Source organism: Grammomys surdaster, unplaced genomic scaffold, assembly GCF_004785775.1.
Source record: "Grammomys surdaster isolate TR1022 unplaced genomic scaffold, NIH_TR_1.0 100, whole genome shotgun sequence".
NCBI lineage: Eukaryota > Metazoa > Chordata > Mammalia > Rodentia > Muridae > Grammomys > Grammomys surdaster.
The window spans coordinates 579887-599077 of NW_021604579.1; the positions used below are offsets into that span (position 1 = coordinate 579887).

A 19191-nucleotide genomic window follows, 5' to 3' on the forward strand; every position below is an offset into this window, starting at 1 on the left:
TGGCTTATGTCCCTTCATCCAGAATGAAAGCCACAGTTCATCTTTCATGATATATATATATATATATATATATATATATATATATATATATGCTTTAACTATATGTTTAACTTATTTAGATTGATATGAAATTAGTTATAGGTATAGTTGGGTTTCTGAAATGGATAATTAAGATCGTACAAGTGAGCCTGGCAGTGATGGCGCATGCCTTTAATCCCAGCACTTGGGAGACAGAGGCAGGCGGATTTCTGAGTTCGAGGCCAGCCTGGTCTACAGAGTGAGTTCCAGGACAGCCCGGGCTATAAAGAGAAACCCTGTCTCGAAAAACCAAAAAAAAAAAAAAAAAAAGAAAGAAAGAATGTACAAGTGATGTTTATAAATGTTTACATGTGATGGTCTACTGTGGAACCGTCAGATATGAAAGTAGCTTTTCTGACAGTTCTAATTTTACTGGACTTGGGAAATTAATAACTAAATGAAGGAATAATCCAAGGAGGACTTAATTTTAACTTAGCACTTAACTTTGTGCTTTTGCACACAAGTGCAAAACTCTAAGCTTCATGAACATTTTTACTGATAATGAACTGGTCAAACTGGATACCATGGGGTATATAAAATGTTAATAAAATGGTCGAGTCTTTAAAAACTGTTTTATCAAGTGTATTATTTTAATAAAACATGAATCATTTTTCTTAGGAAGTTTGGAATGAATTCTCTCCAAATGTTTAATAAATCCTGCAGAAAACAACAAGACTGCTTAGGCTCTCAGTCATTCTTTCCCTTTCCTCTCAGCTGCCATTTCAGATTTAACCCATGAATTCTTATTCTACACTGAAACATCTTTCCTTGTTTATAACTGTGCATGTGTATACACAGGTGTATACATGTGTGATGTATGTTTGCAAGCATGCATGCCATGACACTCATGTGAAAGCCAGAGGAGTTTTGGTGTTCATTCTCCCCTTTACCTGATTTCCAGGGAGCTCAGGTCACCAGGATTGTTGGCAGGAGGCTTCCCTGCTGAACCAACTGCTTGCTGAAGTTTCTGACGACATGTAGGCATCTCAAAGATCAAGTTCTCTACTATATAGTAGTTTTTAAATTTAAGTTTTTCCCTGTATCCTGCTCTGTGCTTCATTCTCTTTACTGTATGGACTATTCCAGCACCAGTCAGGATCCATTGTTCCTGTGCCTTTCCCACCCTGCCTCCTCATCATCGTATTCCCATGTCTCTCCCTACTCAGTCACATTGTATGGCGAATACTCCTCGGATCCTCTGTTATTCTTGTCCTTAATTGTATCTTTCTGACTACTTCAAATCTTTATCTACTCTGTTGTATTTACCTGTATCCACAGGGCAGACAGGTTAAGCAAAGCTTACCAACTAAGTTATTTTTAAATCAGTTGCACTATATGCATTTCTTTAGTCCACTTACTACCCACCATCGCAGGAAATCTCTGAAACCTGTTGTTGATGCGCCTCTCCCTGTTCTGTAGAAACTGAGGTACTTGGTTCCTGAATGCCTGCTCACCTCCTTGGTTCTATGTGTGCGCACCTCTTTTGTTATTGGAAGTAGACAGTTCCTCTTCACTGGTATAACAGATCTCTCATTCACTCTTGCTGTCCTAGAGGATAACTGATAGGCCTTCATTCTATTAGATCTTTAGCACATCCTCCCTCTTACAGTGACTCAAATTTCTTGTCCTGGCCTACTCACTGAGTTAAATTTCAATGTGAATTTACTGTGAAATATTTTTCTCCTCTCAGGACATTGATATTCCTTCTTATTCTTTCCACCCCCATCCCCAGCTGAGTCTTATGTAGCCTGGGTTGGCCTTGAACTCCTGGGCCACCACTAGAGTGCTAAGATCACAGGTATGCGACACCAATCTCAGTTTTATTTAGTACTGATGGAAATCAAAGGCAGAGCTTCATATATGCTAGGCAAACACTCTACCAACTGAGCTATATTCCCGTCACCTTCGACTTGTGACTCTCCTGCTAGCGCATCTGGCTGTAGCTTCTTGCTTTTTTTTTTTTGAAACAGGGTCTCTATGTAGCCCCTGGCTGTCCTCTGCCTCCCCAGTACACGAAATTAAAGGGATGGGCTACCATTCCTATCCCTGACTGACATTATAATATGACATTTGACCCACAGTCACATCACTGAATGAATCAGTGTTGACTTAAGGCTCTTTCTTACCAATCTGTCTTCTTGACTTTTCACTTGACTTTTTAAGGTCTCACACACTTTGACTTCCTAGCTCTTCAGTGATTGTTCCTTCTCCATTTGACTTTTATTTCCCTTGGTTAAATGTTGGCAGTACCCCATTAACTAAGTTTCTGATGTTACTATTAGGACCCTGATTGCCTTTATGATTTTCTGAGCTTTAGTTTGGTTTAAGTTTTGATACAGGGTATTATTATTGCCCAGGCTGGTCTTAGACTAAGCTCATGCTGACCACCAATTCCCAAACTCCTGCCTCTGCATCCCTAATGAGGGGATTGCAGAATACGTCACCATAGCCTGGCTTGAGCTTGCTTTCAAATGAAATCAGAAAAGAGAGGGAGTGTAGCTCAGTGTTAAATATTTACCTAGTATTGAGCAAGGCCTCAGGACTGATCCTCAGTGCAACTAAAAATAAACCAATGAGTGAAGTCAGTTGCCTTTCAGCTATGTTCTCCACGTCAGAAGTGGAAGGATTAGTGAATACATAGCTCCTTGTAGACTAGGCATATTCTGTGCTTTATCACATTTAGTTTCATATCTCTGACAAACTTCCTTTTTGTTGATAAAGAGGGATTTCAATTAAAATATGTTGGCTACCTTAATATGATGCTGGAATTCAAATCTGCGTTTGCTGTATACTATTAGAAGTACAGGATTGAAAATAATAAGGTGATAGGACTGAAGCTTAGCTTTTAGCATGCTCACATAGCAGGCATGAAGCCCTTGGTCCAATACTCAATACAATCTAAACCAGCCATGGTGGTGCAAACCTATAATCCCATCACTAGGGTGAGGCTGAGGTAGAAAGATAAGTTCAAGGGCATTCTCTTGTCTACAGTAGGTTTAAAGACAGCTTGGTATACATGAGACCCCATGTAATTGGAATGATACACTAATAGTACATTATCCTTGATGATATATATATCTGATAGTTCATTTCAGATAATATGTAGGGAATTGGAGATGTCAGGATAAATACAGAAGCCTCTCTGAACTTTTGTGTGTAGTCTCACTGATGGCTTCTACATTTTATTCTCTTGAAGTAGCCAGAAAAATCCCTTTAGTGTTTAGGTCAGGCCATTTACTACCCACAACCCTCCAATAATTTTCTGTTTTTCTCAGGTTAAATCTAGATGCATTCATTCTATTTGCTGTGACCAATGTCTGTTTTTCTAACTATCTTGCACAACTTAGTGGTCGCTGTTCTTCAGCTACCTTGTCGTTAAGGTTTAAGAGCAAGCCAAGTGTGTTCTTGTCATAGAGGTTTGTGCTTGCAAGTCACTCTGCATGACTACTCTATTGTCTCATAGTACCTTTCTTATCAAAGAGGCCTTCATCAATGTAAAGCAATACCCTAGAGACTGCTTAGATGGATGGCTAGTGGGCAGAGGCACTGACATTTCATCTTTGGATCTCAAGTGATGGAAGGAGAGAACCAACTTCTAAATGTTGTCTTCTGACCTCTACAGTCCATGCTACACTACACACATACGTGCACACACATACATAGGCACATACAAAGAAATTACAGATAGAATAGTGCTCCATATTTCCTCTTCTACTCTGTTTTCAATAACTATCTGCTATAATACAGTGTTACAAAGCCAGCTTCTGTGTATTTGAATCCTAGACCAGTGTTTAGGTCCATAGTTACTTGAAGTGAAGTGGTTTGATTCTGGCTCACCTCATAACCTCCCTGTTCTGAGAAGCTTGTCAGCTGTGTTGTTGCCGTCTAGGGTACTTCCTACTGGACTGACTCCAGAAGCTTGTCCTCCCATCCCGACTCCCGTTCACCTTTACCTGCCTACTGACTTCCTTGGCTTTTTGTTTGTTTGTTTTGTTTTTAAGCTTTTACATACCTTTTATCATGTTTCAGTAGTGGTATCCTAGTGGGAAGAGTGGAACCTGTAACATTAAAATTTGAGAGTACTTGTATTTGGGGGGATTGTCTGGTGGTGCATAGTATGTGAATAGTGTTGGTCATCCTTGTTTTGAGATGTGGACCTAGACAGTGTCCAGATATCATGCAGAGATGAGACAGCTATTCGGTGATGTGAACATCTGAATGTAGTTTTCCAAAATTGAGATTGTCTCAGTGACTCTTAACATTTCTTTAATTAAGTATTGTGGTCATAAAGAAATCAAAGGTGAACTATTTCACACTATCTGTCTTTTCATACTTCCCACTGCAACCTTAAATATAATTACAGAGAGCATTTGCTTAACATTTGTCCATCCTGTGCTGTGTATTATAGGCATCCCCCAACCCCCAATTTTTATTTATTTTTTTTTTTTTTTTGGTTTTTCGAGACAGGGTTTCTCTGTGTAGCCCTGGCTGTCCTGGAACTCACTCTGTAGACCAGGCTGACCTCGAACTCAGAAATCCACCTGCCTCTGTCTCCCAAGTGCTCGGATTAAAGGCATGCGCCACCACTGCCCGGCAAAAGATTTATTTTTTTTTTTTTAAGATTTATTTATTTGTTTTATGTATACGAATACACCATTGCTCTCTTCAGACACACCAGAAGAGGGCATCAGATCTCATTACAAATGGTTGTGAGCCACCATGTGGTTGCTGGGAATTGAACTCAGGACCTCTGGAAGAGCAGTCGGTGCTCTTAACCGCTGAGCCATCTCTCCAGCCCCGAAAGATTTATTTTTATTTATGTGTATTTGTGTGTATGTGTGTACATGGCCAGCCACTCTAAGCTAACTAGTGAGTTAGCAGGCATTGAGAGACTCAAGGTTGATAATGTTCATGAGGTTGATACCCAAAGTTGTTTTCTGGCCTTTATGGCAAATGCACATTTTTTAAAAAGAGAATCAATTCTTGACACACCATAGACACTGAACAAATATAGACTCTATAATATGAATTCTTTGGATCTGACTTGCAGTACTAGAGAGAAGCAGTTGAGAAGACAAGATGGAAAGGTTCAGGTTTAAGGCTTGTCTTAGGAAGACGGGGGAAGGAGAGCACTGTCGTATGTATACATAGACATAATTGGCCTCATGAGTTAATTCACATTTTTAAAGCATATGTTTGTCTGGTTGGCTGCTTGGTTGCTTGATTGGTTGTTGTGTCTGCTAAAGTTCAGATACTGACTTTATACCAACTGCAATATTTTGTGTTCAAAAAACATAAATTAAGAAACAGCCATTAATTTTGGTACTTGAGACTTTGTGAGCAAAATTCAGAAGTAACAACAAAAAGTCTAACTTTAGATTTGATTTCCTCCTCATCCTATAATAACTTTTCTTTTAATTTGTACCTACTTTTTTTTTTAATCATATGTATCCTATTTTATTATACAAGTTTTGGAAGCACCATTCATGTTATGGTCTATGTGAATAGCCCTCTGAAACTTTTGAAATATTACAGAATTTTGGCCATGGGTGCTATTCTGATATGTTGTTATGTGAATTTAAAAACAAACAAACTTCAAACAACAAACAAACCTTTATCTCTTAATAAATAGATTTCTTAAATAATTAGGGAAGTTGACATTTATCTCCCTGTGTTGATCTGACTTAAAAATGAAATTTAAAAATGGACAGCCCTGCCAAGAATCTCTGTTGTTATCAGAAAAGTAGGCATGTGAGGTTGGAATCATATGGGATTCAGATTAAGATCAATGGCTTTTATTTGGAGACAAGTTATTTGACCTACTGAAACATAGAGACTTTGGAAACTCTCAAACAGAAATGCAAATAGTCTGTTGGACAATTGTGAGATTAAATGAGGTAATAAATATGAACACAGGAAAATAAAAATAATAAATGTTGATGTTTCAATAATAAAAATGACAATGATGTATGCCATTCTCTTTTCATTTCTTCCAAAAAAGTAATAAATTACACTCAATACTTACGTATTTTATCAAACTTTTCCCTAAATACTTTATAGTTTTAATGCTAATATAAATGGCATTATTTATTCAATTAAAATTTATACATTGTTACTAGAGGGAACCATGATTTATCTATATTAGTCTTGAATTTTAAAATTTACTACACTGTTGGGGGTGGCTAAAAGCAGCCATCTCAGGCCATATACCCTGACAAGAGACTCATTTTCAATAGCCCACAACAGCTGAGCACACTCTGATAAACATCTTGTTTTTCTTACATATCTTGTTTTGCTGTTTAGTGCCCCCAGCTGCAAGGTGCACGTAGTATCCATGGCTGCCAGCCACGTGACAAAGTGCCTTCAGCTGTGTTCCCCTGCTTGTCCACGCTTGTCCACGAGGGCAAGGGATGTGGTAAAGCATATAAATACCCAGGATTTCCTTTCTTTCTTTTTTTTTTTTTTTGGTTTTTCGAGACAGGGTTTCTCTGTGTAGCCCTGGCTGTCCTGGAACTCACTCTGTAGACCAGGCTGGCCTCAAACTCAGAAATCCGCCTGCCTCTGCCTCCCAAGTGCTGGGATTAAAGGTGTGCTCCACCACTGCCCAGCTCCACCTTAGGTTTCTTATGATAACTGTAGTCACGGTACATCTTTCTCTGTTTATTTAGCGTTTCCTTTTGTCAGTTTCAAAGGTGAGTACTTGTACTCATTGTGATGGTGTCTCTCTACATTACTCTCTCTCATGCCCTCACCTACTCCTACAGGGTCCTTCTCCCCAGCTAGTTCTCTTACTACTTTCATGTTTTTAAAATTTTATATTTTGTGTACAGTTTTTGTAAATGGCCATAGCTGCTATGTGTTCTCGACTGTAGCAGCCAGAAGACAGCCGTTCATAACACTTCCCATCCTCTGGCTCTCATAGTCTTCTGCCTCCTCTTCCATGACAGCGCCTCACCAATTACTCTTCTGCTTTGTTCCTAGAAGGCATCTCAACAACTTGATAGTAGCTTGCACACTTGTTTTAGATGTGCTTTGGAGGTTTGTCAGGACCTGCTCATGTTGAGGCATGGTCTTCTGTATCCTCAATGAAGAGATGAACTATGAAGCCCTCCAATCTGACTGTCAGGATCACTGTGGAGTTGTACCTACTTTAATTCTGTCATTGTATTGGACATTGGCAAATACAGAGTTCATATACCATTATTTGCTAGAAACAATTATAGAAAGAAAAGTGCTCAGTAATACTAAGCTGCTGCTGTGTTCAGCACAGAAATAGTTATGGAAACTATCTGTGTAAATACCATTTAAAAGCCCTTGTGGAGAAGCTGGTGCCCAAGTTGAACCTTGAAGTAAGGTTAGATGGATAGAATGTGTGAGGGACAACTGACTTATAGTAAGACATAGAAAATAACTTGTGCTTTTAGTAACTTACTAGTGAACACCTTGTATGAGCCAGAGCATGCGAGTTAAGATCTTGTAAAACATAAGATCTGTTGGCTTGGGGAAAGGAGGTCTTCCAAAACAATTGTATTAGAGCTTAGATTGGATACACTTCAGACTCAGCTTTCAAGGTGATAAGGTATGATATTTTGGGGAATTTGATTTCAAGAATAGTGTATTAGGGTTAGGACAAGAGATTGTGAGAAACAACAGCATTCGCTGATAGGGCAGAAATAGGGACAATAAGCAGAATAGTATATGGCTTCAAGATACTCAGAATAATAATATATGATAGTACGCACCTATAATTCTAGCCCTCGGAGTTGGAGGCCAATGTAGCCTTCATAGAGAGACCCCCCCAGAGGAGGGAGTAGAGAACCAGGGAAGCCAGTCAGCTTATGGGTGCTTGTTGTTGTTTCAGTGGTGCTGCAGTTGAACCTTGGGCTGTGCATGTGTTGAAGATTATACATGTAGCTGTCAGCTTTGTTTTATCCATGATCTTTCTGGGTTTATTAATAACAGATTAAGGAGCTAAGTTATAACTCTGATAATAGTACTTGCCCAGTACTGCTATGCTAAGTCAGTTAAACAACTAAGTAAGTAAGCAGGGTTTTTCATGAAGTTACTTAGTTGGTTCATTTATGAAGTTGCTGAGTTTGCAGGGAACCTCTATGGAAAATGGCTCTGCTACTGCTGCTCCACAGCATATCCAGATTGGCAGACACACATCTGGAAAATGTCTCATGAGGCAGTCTCGTCTTGGTGCCAGCACTGTAGTGCTGTTACACAGTCTGGATCACATTAACCTACTACTCACATAGGCTGTGTAGCAGAGGCTATCCTATATACTGTCTGGTTGAAACATTCTATGACATATGGCTGTACCTGTTTTCTGTTTGTTTTGTTCTTTGTTCACCTCGGGTAACATTGAACATTCTTTGTAATCTAGACTTTCTTCAAACCCTTAGTCCTCTTCTCAGCCTCCCACGTAATGAGGTTACTATAGGCATACACCAGCATGCCCACCTGTATCTGTTTTTTGAGTTCTTGGGTGCACACTCACTCTTGGCTCTTTCCTGTCTCTGGCTGCTTTTGTGCTACAGTAGTGGGGTACTTAATAGCAGAAACTATTTGGTAAAGGCTGAAAGTACTTTCTTCTGTCCCTTTTGCCAAACGTTTATCAACTCTTATGATACTAAAAATTTTCAGTGTTACCACCATGAAATGACAGTCTCCATACCAGTCCTCTATACTCTCCGTACTCACCAGCGATGCCGATACAGTAATGTTCCCAAAGCCCTGCATGTATTATGCTAATGATAGTCTAAAGTCTGACTAAGAGGCAGTTCAGCTGGCTCCTTGGCTATCTTTCTTCTGTGCCATTTATTTCCATTGGGTAGAAAGTGACAAGCAGTGTCACCCCTGCCCCTCATCAGTGTTGAAAACTGAACCTAGGGGCTTCATACATGTTAGGCAAATATAAGTGTAATTTTAAATAGTTCTTGTAATTTGAACTAATTTGTTAGATTTATTAGTACAAAGACACGTAGCACACAAAAATTATTTTAAAAGAAGCACTGATTTCATCTAGTTAACAATAGAATTATAAAGAACCCTTACTTTGGAAAACTACTGGTGATTTGCTACATGTTCATTAATCGGTGTTTTAATCAGCACATGTTCTAATATAGCATAGTTTTTACTCTATTTCAGCTTTCAGGAGAGGAGTTAAATTAACCCGAGGAACAGCTGGGAATACAAGTTCTTTGTATGTCAGCACCTGTGGGTATCCTAGTAATGGGTGTGTGTAATGAGAAACCTCTGCTGGGGACCATTTTGCCAAACACATACAATTAAGATTAATTGACTGGGTCATGTGAAAGCCAGAATTCATTGCCAGTGCATAGTTAGACAAATTAGGAACGAGGGAACTAAAAAACAGAATACCTTGGAATTTGGAGTTCTTTGTTGAAAGTTTGTATAGAGTTGAATGAGAAGTCATTGATACTAACTAAAATATCTTTTAGCTTTGGAGGTTGGGTTTTGTTTGTTATTTTTATTTTAATGTGTATTAGAGCTGTGCCTAACTGCATGTATGTGCACCACATGCATGCCAGTGCCTGTGAAGGTCAGATGAGAGTCTCAAATACTCTGAAACTGGAGTTACTGATGACTGTGAGCCACCCACCATCTGGGCTTTGGGAATCTAACTTGAGTCTTCTGGAAGAGTAGCGAGTGCTCTTAACCACTGAGCTATCTTTCTAGTCCCTAACTAAAATTTATTAGATTACATTTATTATTTATTTATGAGTGTGTGTGCGTGCACATGCAAGCAAGCATGCACATGCACACATGAACCCATCATGTTGTTGCATGGTACATAAGTGTGAGGAGGTAAGAGGACAACTTGTGGAAGTCCATTCTCTCATTCCACCGTTTTATATGAATGGATTTTTGAGTCTTCAAGTGCACACTCACTCTTGATTCTTTCCTGTCTGGCTGCTTTGTGCTTCAGTAGTGGGGTACTTAATAGTAGAAACTATTTGGTTTGAATGTGAATGAATGAACTACATATTTCCTGACTCTTACAGCTGGTAGGCACAATAACAAATACTTATTTCTTCTCTTGATGGAGACAAGAAAATATAAACAGGATCTAATTTACTCACCAGTCTAACTAACTCTGTTGGGAATTGACACAGTCACTAAGTATAAATGATAAACAGAGCAAATACATTTAAACAGGACCCAGTGGGAATTCAGTTTGGGAGTAGAAAAGTAAACAGGAGCATAGAAATTCTAGGTGTAGCTTTAGATTGAGATTTTGTTAAACAACAGAGAGCCATCTGATCAGATTAAAGGCATGAGCCACCACTCATGGCTTTAAAATTAGAATCTTAATACTTATTATTTTTTCCATATGGTCATATGGGGAATTAAGTAAACTCAAGAAAATACACAAAGTTAGAAAGGTCGTGAAGAATTTAAGACTTAAATATTTAAGTGTTTTACTCCTAAAGTAGAGTTCTTTTAAAATGGTTTTTAACCCAGGGCTTCATGTCTGCTAGAGGGTCAGGCTACCACAACCCTAAACAGTTCTGAAGAGGCATTTTCCTAGAGTTTGATAAGAGTTTGGACTTTTCTGTTGTTTTTTGTTTTGTATGCTTTGGGGTTCTTTGACTTTTGTTTTTGTTTGTTTGAAACAAAGTTTCTCTGTGTAGCCCAGGCTGGTCTTGAACTCACAGAGATCCACCTGCCTCTGCCTCCCCACTCCCCATGCCCACAGGTGCTGAGATTAGAGGCATGCACCACACCACACCACACCACACCACGCCCAGGCTTGGACTTGACTTCGAGTCTCACTTTCATGGGTTAGTGCTGATACTTTGATTGATATCTCATTGGACTGGAGGGGCCACTGCAGAGTCAAACATAATTTTCAAGAATCCAGCTAGCCGGTTTATGCAGATAATCCCAGCATTTGGGAAACTGAAGGATTAGAATTGCTGTGAGTTCAAGTTAGCCTGGGCTTTATAGTAAATTCCAGGATGGCCTGAACCACAGAGCAGTCCCTATATCAAAAATAAATAAGCTTTAAAAAGAAGGTTGTAGAAACAACTGAGTCAATAACGTGCTTGCTATACAAGAATGAAAACCAGAGTTTAATACCCAGAACCCATTTTAAAAATAAAATAAGCATAGTGGCACGCTCCTGTAATCCACCATTGAAAAGGGAAGAGATGGGGAAATACCTGGGGCTTGATGGCCATGTGAGATTTAGGACAAAGTCTGAGCTAAAAAAGAAAGCGTTACAGAAAAGTTTCCTTTTCACATAATAGACTTTACTAAAGAAAATTTACCATTTTCCTTTTAACTTAGTTATCTCATTTTTTTTGATAGATCGCAAAGGTGGACTGCAAGGAAATACTAGACATCATATGTAATCTGGAATCTGAGGGTCAGGATAACACAGCGTTTGTTCTTTGTACAACTTACCTTACCCAGCAGCTCCAAACGGCCAGTGTGTATTGTTCTTGGTAAGTACACTTACTTTGTATATACTTTGTTTGTTAGTATATACCATGGGATTTAGGGTCTGTGTTAGATATAAATCTTAGAATGTAAATAAAATCTTGATTACTAATAAAGTCATTTAAATAAAAATGCCATTAGTATAATGTAGAAAAGGAAAGGTTTCTCTGCTTGTCCTGTGGATGTTATCTCATGACTCCCACAGATGTCTTCTTTCTTGAAGCAGCATTACCATTATGCCAATATGGAACGGAAAGGAAGGTTATTCCCTCTAACATTTATTAATATATTCTGGTTGTAACTTGCTTGATTTAGAAACCCATTAATGAAAATAATCAGATTAGTCTAGCTAAAATTTGCATTACAAAGGAAAGTCCCTTTGCTTGCCTATTTGATTTGCAACCTCAGTACCTTGTGGATGACATCACATTGTTTTTTATTTATTTTTCTTTATGTATGCCTGTAGAATGCTTAGTTACTAAAAAACAGAAACAAATATGTCCATAGACTCTAAATTCTAAATGTATTAGATCTATTAGATAAACTTGATAGGCAGGAAATATTTGTCAGTGAACGTGTCGTTAGTGATGAAAATACTGTGCTGCAGCAGCTGAGAAAGGTGCCAGCCTGAGGAGAGCTTTGGCTTTTCTTTTCTTTTTTTTCTTTTTTTTTTTCTTTTTTTAGAAAATCTAGTAAAGGCCTTTTATGTACTTGGGCCTTGATTGGGCTCCTTTATCTATTTGTATAGTTTCCTTAGGGTGGGAAGGGTATGTGTGACCCATGAGTGCATAGGTGTTGCCATTAGCCATGTCATACTTGTGGAGATTAGAAGACAATCCTGAGTATAGGTTTTCACTTTCCACTTTATTTTTTGTCTACCATTTATATAGATAGAAGTATTTATATGCTGTAAATTACCTCACCCCATCATACACTACAGAATGAGGCAGTAGAATCATGATAGAAAAATATTATGATTTCTTAGTCTCAAGATCGAAGTTATAAAGTTATATATTCTTCTTACTTGAGTGCTTTCCTTCCAGAAAACAAAACAGTTTTTGTTTTTTTTTGTTTTTTTTTGTTTTGTTTTTTTTTTAACTAGTGTCTCCATAGCCCCAGCTGACCTTGAACTCTCTCCTGGTTCCAGTAACCTAGCCTAGGGCTTCACTCAGAGAAGAGCTGCTGTGGGCCACAGCCACATAACACAGACTAAGATGCAGGTTATAATCTGCCACTGAGTCCATGACATTGCATGTGTGTCCTGTAAGCAAAAAGACAGTGGAATAAGGACCCCAGGTCTTAATAATCATTGTAGGCATTTTGCCAGAGTGAATAATGTAAATAAAACAAATTGTTAAATAGCAATGAGATGTTTTATCATTACGTCAAGTAAAATCAATTTTTTTCCACCAGGAATCTGGAGATTAGAAATTCTAGCTTTAGCAAGTAGATTAATAACAAACCTAAATTTTTCTTTGTATGGTTAAATATATTTCGTATTCAATAATAAAAACACCTGCTAGCTGTATCTAGACTTTTGAGACAGAATCTCTCAACATAGCCCTGGCTGTTCTCCAGCTGACCTCAAATTCACAGATCCTACTGCCTCTGTCTCTCGCCATTATGCCTGGGTATAACTTTGACTTCAAAAGTTAGTTAATAAAACCATATATAAAACATAGATTCTGTGGTGAGAGAGATAAGGAGACACTTCTGTATGCATAGCCATTGGCTTTGTCAGGTCTGTGGAGATTAGAGGACCATCTTGAGCACAGATTTTCACCTTTTACTCAATTTGAGACAGGGTCTCTTTGTTTTTTGCTGCTACATATGCAAGGCTAGCTGGCCTGGGAACTTTAAAAAATTCTGTCTCTTCCTGGCATCTTGGAACAGAAGCTCCAGAACTACAGATTCATATACTTCTGTATCTGTCTTTACATGAGTTCAGGGAATTCAAGTCAGGTCCTCGTGTTTGTATGACCCAAGGTTCTAAGTATTTTCAAAAACACACCCACACTTTTATTTCTTGTTTGTTTTCCCCCTTTGATTATTTGGGATAGGATCTTATCTGTAGCCCAAGCTGGTCCCAAATATAAGGCCTGCCTCCCAAATGCAGATGTAAGACATCACCCTCACACCCAGCTTCTGACCTTTTTTCTTACTTGTGTTGTATGTTCATGAGTACATGTGCTTAGAGAGCAGAGGTCAATTGTCTTCCACCTTTTTTTCCCTGCTTCCTCTCAGTAAACCCAGAACTTTTCATTAGGCTGACTGGGCTGGCCAGTAAGCTTCCAGGGATCCTCTTGTTTCCAGCATCCCAGTGCTGGGATTCTAGTGTTTACCACACCCAGCCTTTTACATGTGTGCTGGGGATCCAAATCTAAGTCCTCATTCTTGTACAGCAAGCACTTTACACACTAAACCAGCTCCCCAGCCTCCTCCCACAATTTTTTAGTGTTCCAGACACAACTTTTCTTTTATAATGGTCTTCTCCCCCTTTTCGTTTTACTCAGCCACCATTCACAGGAACCTGTAGCTGTCTCTAGGATTAATGCTGTTCCCAGGAAGCAGGAAGGGATTAATGGGGATTTCCTTTTTCCCCTTGGAAAAAAAAAAAAAGAAAGAAAGAAAGAAAATCTTAGTCACTTAACACTTTGTTAAAAAGCTTCTTTCAAAGTGAAATAGAATCTTAATTTTAAAAAGAGACAGACAAAAACTCTTTCCTCCTTTTTGTGGGGTGGGTCTAGATGTTGGAGTCAAAAATAATCACACATAACAATAAATTTAACTAAGAAAGGCTTAATCACAGAAATACTGTTGAAGTGAGTTTAGTTTTATGCTGGGGACTTTTGTGTGTTTATGATAGAGGGAATCGATGGCTCTTGTTTAGAAAAGTGTTTCAAGACAGGAGTTGCTGCGGCTCAGGCTTGTCTTGAGAATTTAGGAATCTGAGGGAAAGGGTGTGCCATGAACTTGACTCAAAGAACCCATTTCAAAAAACAAAGTTGAAGTGACATTTTTGTTGTGGGGTGCCCTCACAGTCCTCGAGAGGGCATCAGATTCTTTTAGTTGAAGTTATAAGCAGTTGTGAGCCTCCTGGTTTGGGCACTGGCGTCCAAACTTTGTCTCTACAAGAGCAACAAATACTTTTAATGGCTGAGCCATCTTTTCAAACCAGTGAGCAAGCGCACCTGTGTGGGCAAGCATGTCTGTATCTGTGTGTATCTGTCTGTGTTCATGTGTGCTCATGTGTATGTACATGCATACAGAGACCAGTAGAAGATGTAAGGTCCTCCTGAAGCTGGAGTTACAAACTATTGTTCATTTCTAGACGTGGATGCTGAAACGGAAGTCTGTTCCTCTGCAAAAGTAACAAGAGCTTTTAGTTATTTAACTATCTCTCCAGCCCTAATGAAGTTTTTTATTTAGGGTTTTTGTGGTTTTTGTCTTGTTTTTAAGACTGGATCTTGCTGTGCATTTCAGCTGGCCTCTTACTCAGTATATAGCCCAGCCTGGTCTTGAACTGATAACAATACTTCTAATTCAGCCTCTGGAATTACCAGGATTACAGATATACCACCATGTCTGGCTTTAGATAGTAAATTTTGGATATTTACATTACATATTCTTTAATCTTCATAATGACTTGTAATTGGCTTTATTTAGTAGATTTCACACACACACACACACGAACTGAGGGGTCTTGCACATAGTAAGCAAGTATTATACCACTAAACTATGTTCCCAGCTTTCACATATGTATATTTTGAAAGATACTCTTTATTATTCATTCATTCATTGATTTGAGGGCAGTGTCTAGCTACATAGCCCTGGCTGTCCTGGAAGTCACTTTGTAGACCATTTTACTTAAACATTCAGTAACACAGGTTTAGTAGGGCTATCAGGTTGACAGGCTGCACAGATTTCCTTGGTACTTGGCCAGCTCATTAGAAGAGGGTTTAATTCGTTCAATATAAGTAGACTAATCCAAAAATTAAACCTTTTAGAACAAGGAGGAATCCAAGAAAAGAAGTTTAATGGTATCATAAAAGAAGTAGTTGGTTTTTAGCTTTACACAGATAAGGAGGGAAATCAGAACTTTCAGGATGGATGATGTTGCCTGATTTAGGGGAGGATATAGATAGCTTTTCATTTGGTTTCTGTTGTGTGTATTGTCAGCTTACTTTCATTGACTCAAAAAAAAAAAGTGGTCAAGTGGGACAGCAAACACAAGTTGAAGTACTTAATACAGCCATTTTTTCTTCACAGGGAGCTGACTCTCTTTTGGAGTAAACTGCAAAGAAGAATCGACCCATCTTTGGAGACATTTTTGGAGCGCTGTCGACAGTTTGGTGTCATAGCTAAAACACAACAGCATTTATTTTGCCTGATTAGAGTCATACAGACTGAAGTGAGTAATTTATGCTTTCCATATTGATTTTGTGGCAGTTTCTCAGAGAATCCTTGTTGGATAAAGAGAATTTAAAATTGTGAAGTTGGACCTGCCTAACTGATGTGCACACTGACCTCCCAGGAGCCACAGGCTTGATCCGGCGTGTGGGGGTTTTTGAGACACTATCTCATGTAGTCCAGGATACAATCAAATGCCAGGTCCTCCTGCCTCCTCCTCGGTGCTGGTTTCCAAAAGTGTACTACCATGCCTGGCTTCTTGGTTTTAAAATTAACTTTGAGCTGACTCCCTCTCCCTGTCTCACTGTCATTCTAGGATGAGAAATGGATTTGTGGGACTTGCCATGTGGGTGCTGGAAATTAAACCCAGGTCCTCTGAAAAACTGAGTAGTGTGTGCTCTTAACCAGAGTCACCCATCTCCCCAGCTTCTGACCTAGACTTCTTAAACTAGATTCATGTCTCTTCCAAAACAAAGCAAAACATTTATTTCTGTCTGTCTGTGTGAGCACACGCCAAATTTTATGTAAAGATCAGAGTAAATTGTTTTCCCTTTCACTGTGTGGCTCCTTCAGTTGTCAGTTTTGACAGCGTGCATTCTTACCTACTGAGCCATCTTACTGGTCCTGTCTAGACCTAAATTTAGAGAACCAATCTGGGTAGTATAGTTAATGTAAGGTCAATGGAATGGAGACCTTTGTTTGTGAAATCCCTTTTGATATCACATTCAGTCCATATTTGAGAGGAAGAGATTCTGTAAAGCTGAATGCCAATCAAGAAGACATGGGTTGTTTTGTTGTTGTTGTTGTTGTTGTTGTTGTTGGCTTTTTTTTTTTTTTTCTTAAATGGGGCTTAGAAAAATTACTAGTTTACAATTATGGGTGTTTTGCGCCATATTTGTATCACATGCATGCCTTCTGCCAGAGCTGGGTGTTGGATCCCCTGGAACTGGAATTTTCAGATGGTTCAGAGCCACCATGTGGATGCTGGGAATCAAAGCCAGTCCTCAAAGAGCAGCCAATGCTCTTAACCATTGAGCCATCTCTTCAGCCCTATTTAGGTGGATTTGGTTGGGGGTTTTTATGAGTTTATTTGTTTGTTTTGTTTTGTTTTGTTTTAAAACAAGATCTTGATATATAGTCCAAGCTAGCTTCAGACTCAAAGCAATTTTGCTGTTGGCTTTCCTGAAACAAAAATTATATACATGAGCCACCAGTGATAGATACTGGGGTTTAATTTAGAATCTACAGATCTTTAAGAACACAGAACAGTGGGGAAGCTGCTAGACATTAGAGAAGGGGAAGGGCTGTTTTGTTTTGTTTGTGGGTGGCTTTGGGGTGGGAGGTGGTGTTGTTGTTTTTGTACAGGCTGAGGAGTTTACCGCATACCTGTAGCACCAGAACTCTCAGATGTGGGTATGGGCTATCTCTCTGCCTAGTCCTCACATGATGTCCCCCTAAAGGACAGAAGAATTTGAAGTGGTAATTGAAAGGGAATTAAGTTGTAAACTCATTAAAATTAAGATTTCTTAACTCAGATCATGGGAGTGTGCACAGAAAGTTCTTTTTTATATATAAAGAAATATAATATAAATTAAAATGGACACAGACCATGTCAGTTAGAGAGTTCACATATAGAAAGCACACATGACTTCATACCAATTCAAAGTCTTAGGCTCTGCAACCTAACTTTTCCAACCTTGACTATGATATGTCTGTCCATTTAGAGAGCAGGAGAAAAGAGATAGAAGGACAGACAACACCATGATACATTTTATTCACCTAGGTATCGGCACATGCATGTGGGTCATCCAGCTGCAAGAGAGGCTAAGATAGGTTTCATTGTTATGGATGACTTTGTAACTGTTTAAAAATGAAGCAACACATACCTGTCTGTAACTGCAGTGCTTGTGAGGCAGAATGCAGGTATCAGAGGTTCAAGTTAGCTGCTCTAACAAATTTTACTCAGCTAACCAAAGACTGGGATTACAGTGAGCAAGACTCTGTAATCAAGATACTTGTACTTTGATATGGCCCGAGGCTATCATCTGAATTCCTACATGATTAGTAATCATGGCAAGCATGTTCATTCCCCCAGTCCCAAACAAAAGTGAAGCATGGTGGTAGCACATGCCTGTAAATCTAGCACTCAGGAGGTAGGCAGATCTCTGAGTTCAAGGTCAGCCTGATCTCCATCATGAGTTCCAGGACAGCCAACAGTACAAAGAAACTCTGTTTCAAAAAAAAAAGTAGAAAGAAGGAAAGAGTATGAGGCTTGGAGGAGTTGAGAGCTTGTACCAAAGTCTGACTCTAACTGTTGCTGTTGACACTGCTCATTCTACCACACGGTCCTCTTGGCTGTGTCACATCTCACTTCAGCCTCTCCATAAGACATATATACTATAATCTTTGGGTTTTGTGGCCATACCTTTTTGTGGGTTTTAACTACTTTCCAGGAAGTTATTTTAGAGAGCTTGTCTAATTTGTCTTCCTCTGTGGAAAACAGATTTTATTATACCTTTGACTGATGTACAAAACAATTCTTTCGGGAGAAATTGGAGAAGGGTCAGTTACTAGTGTTGGAACTGTGAAAAACAGATGGTTTTTATACACAAAGTTCCTTAAATCCACCTGTATAAGCACTTGTATACCTGTGTTCCTCTTCCTCTACTTTCTTTATGTGATTGCTTGTATCTTCCCACCTCAGCCTTTTCAGTGCTGGGATTACAAGTGTCTGTTAATACCTAGGTTTAAACTCTGTCCATTTTACCTAACATACTACCATTCTTTTATCTTTTATTGAGCTTTTGTCCCATAATCCTTTGGACTCATGTGCATTTATTTATATTTGTATATATATTTGGCTCAGGAGTCATTTCATTGAAAGGTAAGAACTACTTAAGTATACAATACCATCAACAGTGCTAGTGGCACACCACACATCAAGACCCTGTCCCAAAGCAACTGGAACAATATATGATGCTGTGTAACTGCAGAAACCGTAAATACATTTTGTCGTTCCTAATTACAGTCTAATTCAGTCCTTTGTATGTTGAGACAAGAAGAATCTAAATGTGGCTCTGGGTGTGCTGATCCCAGTATTTGGGGGAAGGGCCTTCATTCAAGGTCTATATCTATATCCACTTGCCTGAAGGGGAAAAAGGGATTTAAGATGAGGTTTAAGAACCCAAAGGGTTATTTAGTTGGTGGTACTACGTTTTTAGTTGTTAAGTC

General features: G+C 38.9%; 1 protein-coding gene across 1 annotated transcript in view; it reads left to right on the forward strand.

Annotated features, from left to right (window-relative positions):
- The window catches only part of Rlf (rearranged L-myc fusion), a 61868-nt gene that overhangs the window by 36876 nt on the left and 5801 nt on the right, over positions 1-19191 (forward strand). Inside the window, exons 6-7 of the mRNA XM_028787812.1 lie at positions 11419-11555; positions 15820-15961. Coding sequence (XP_028643645.1) covers positions 11419-11555; positions 15820-15961 — 279 coding nt within the window. The remainder of the gene's footprint in view (positions 1-11418; positions 11556-15819; positions 15962-19191) is intronic.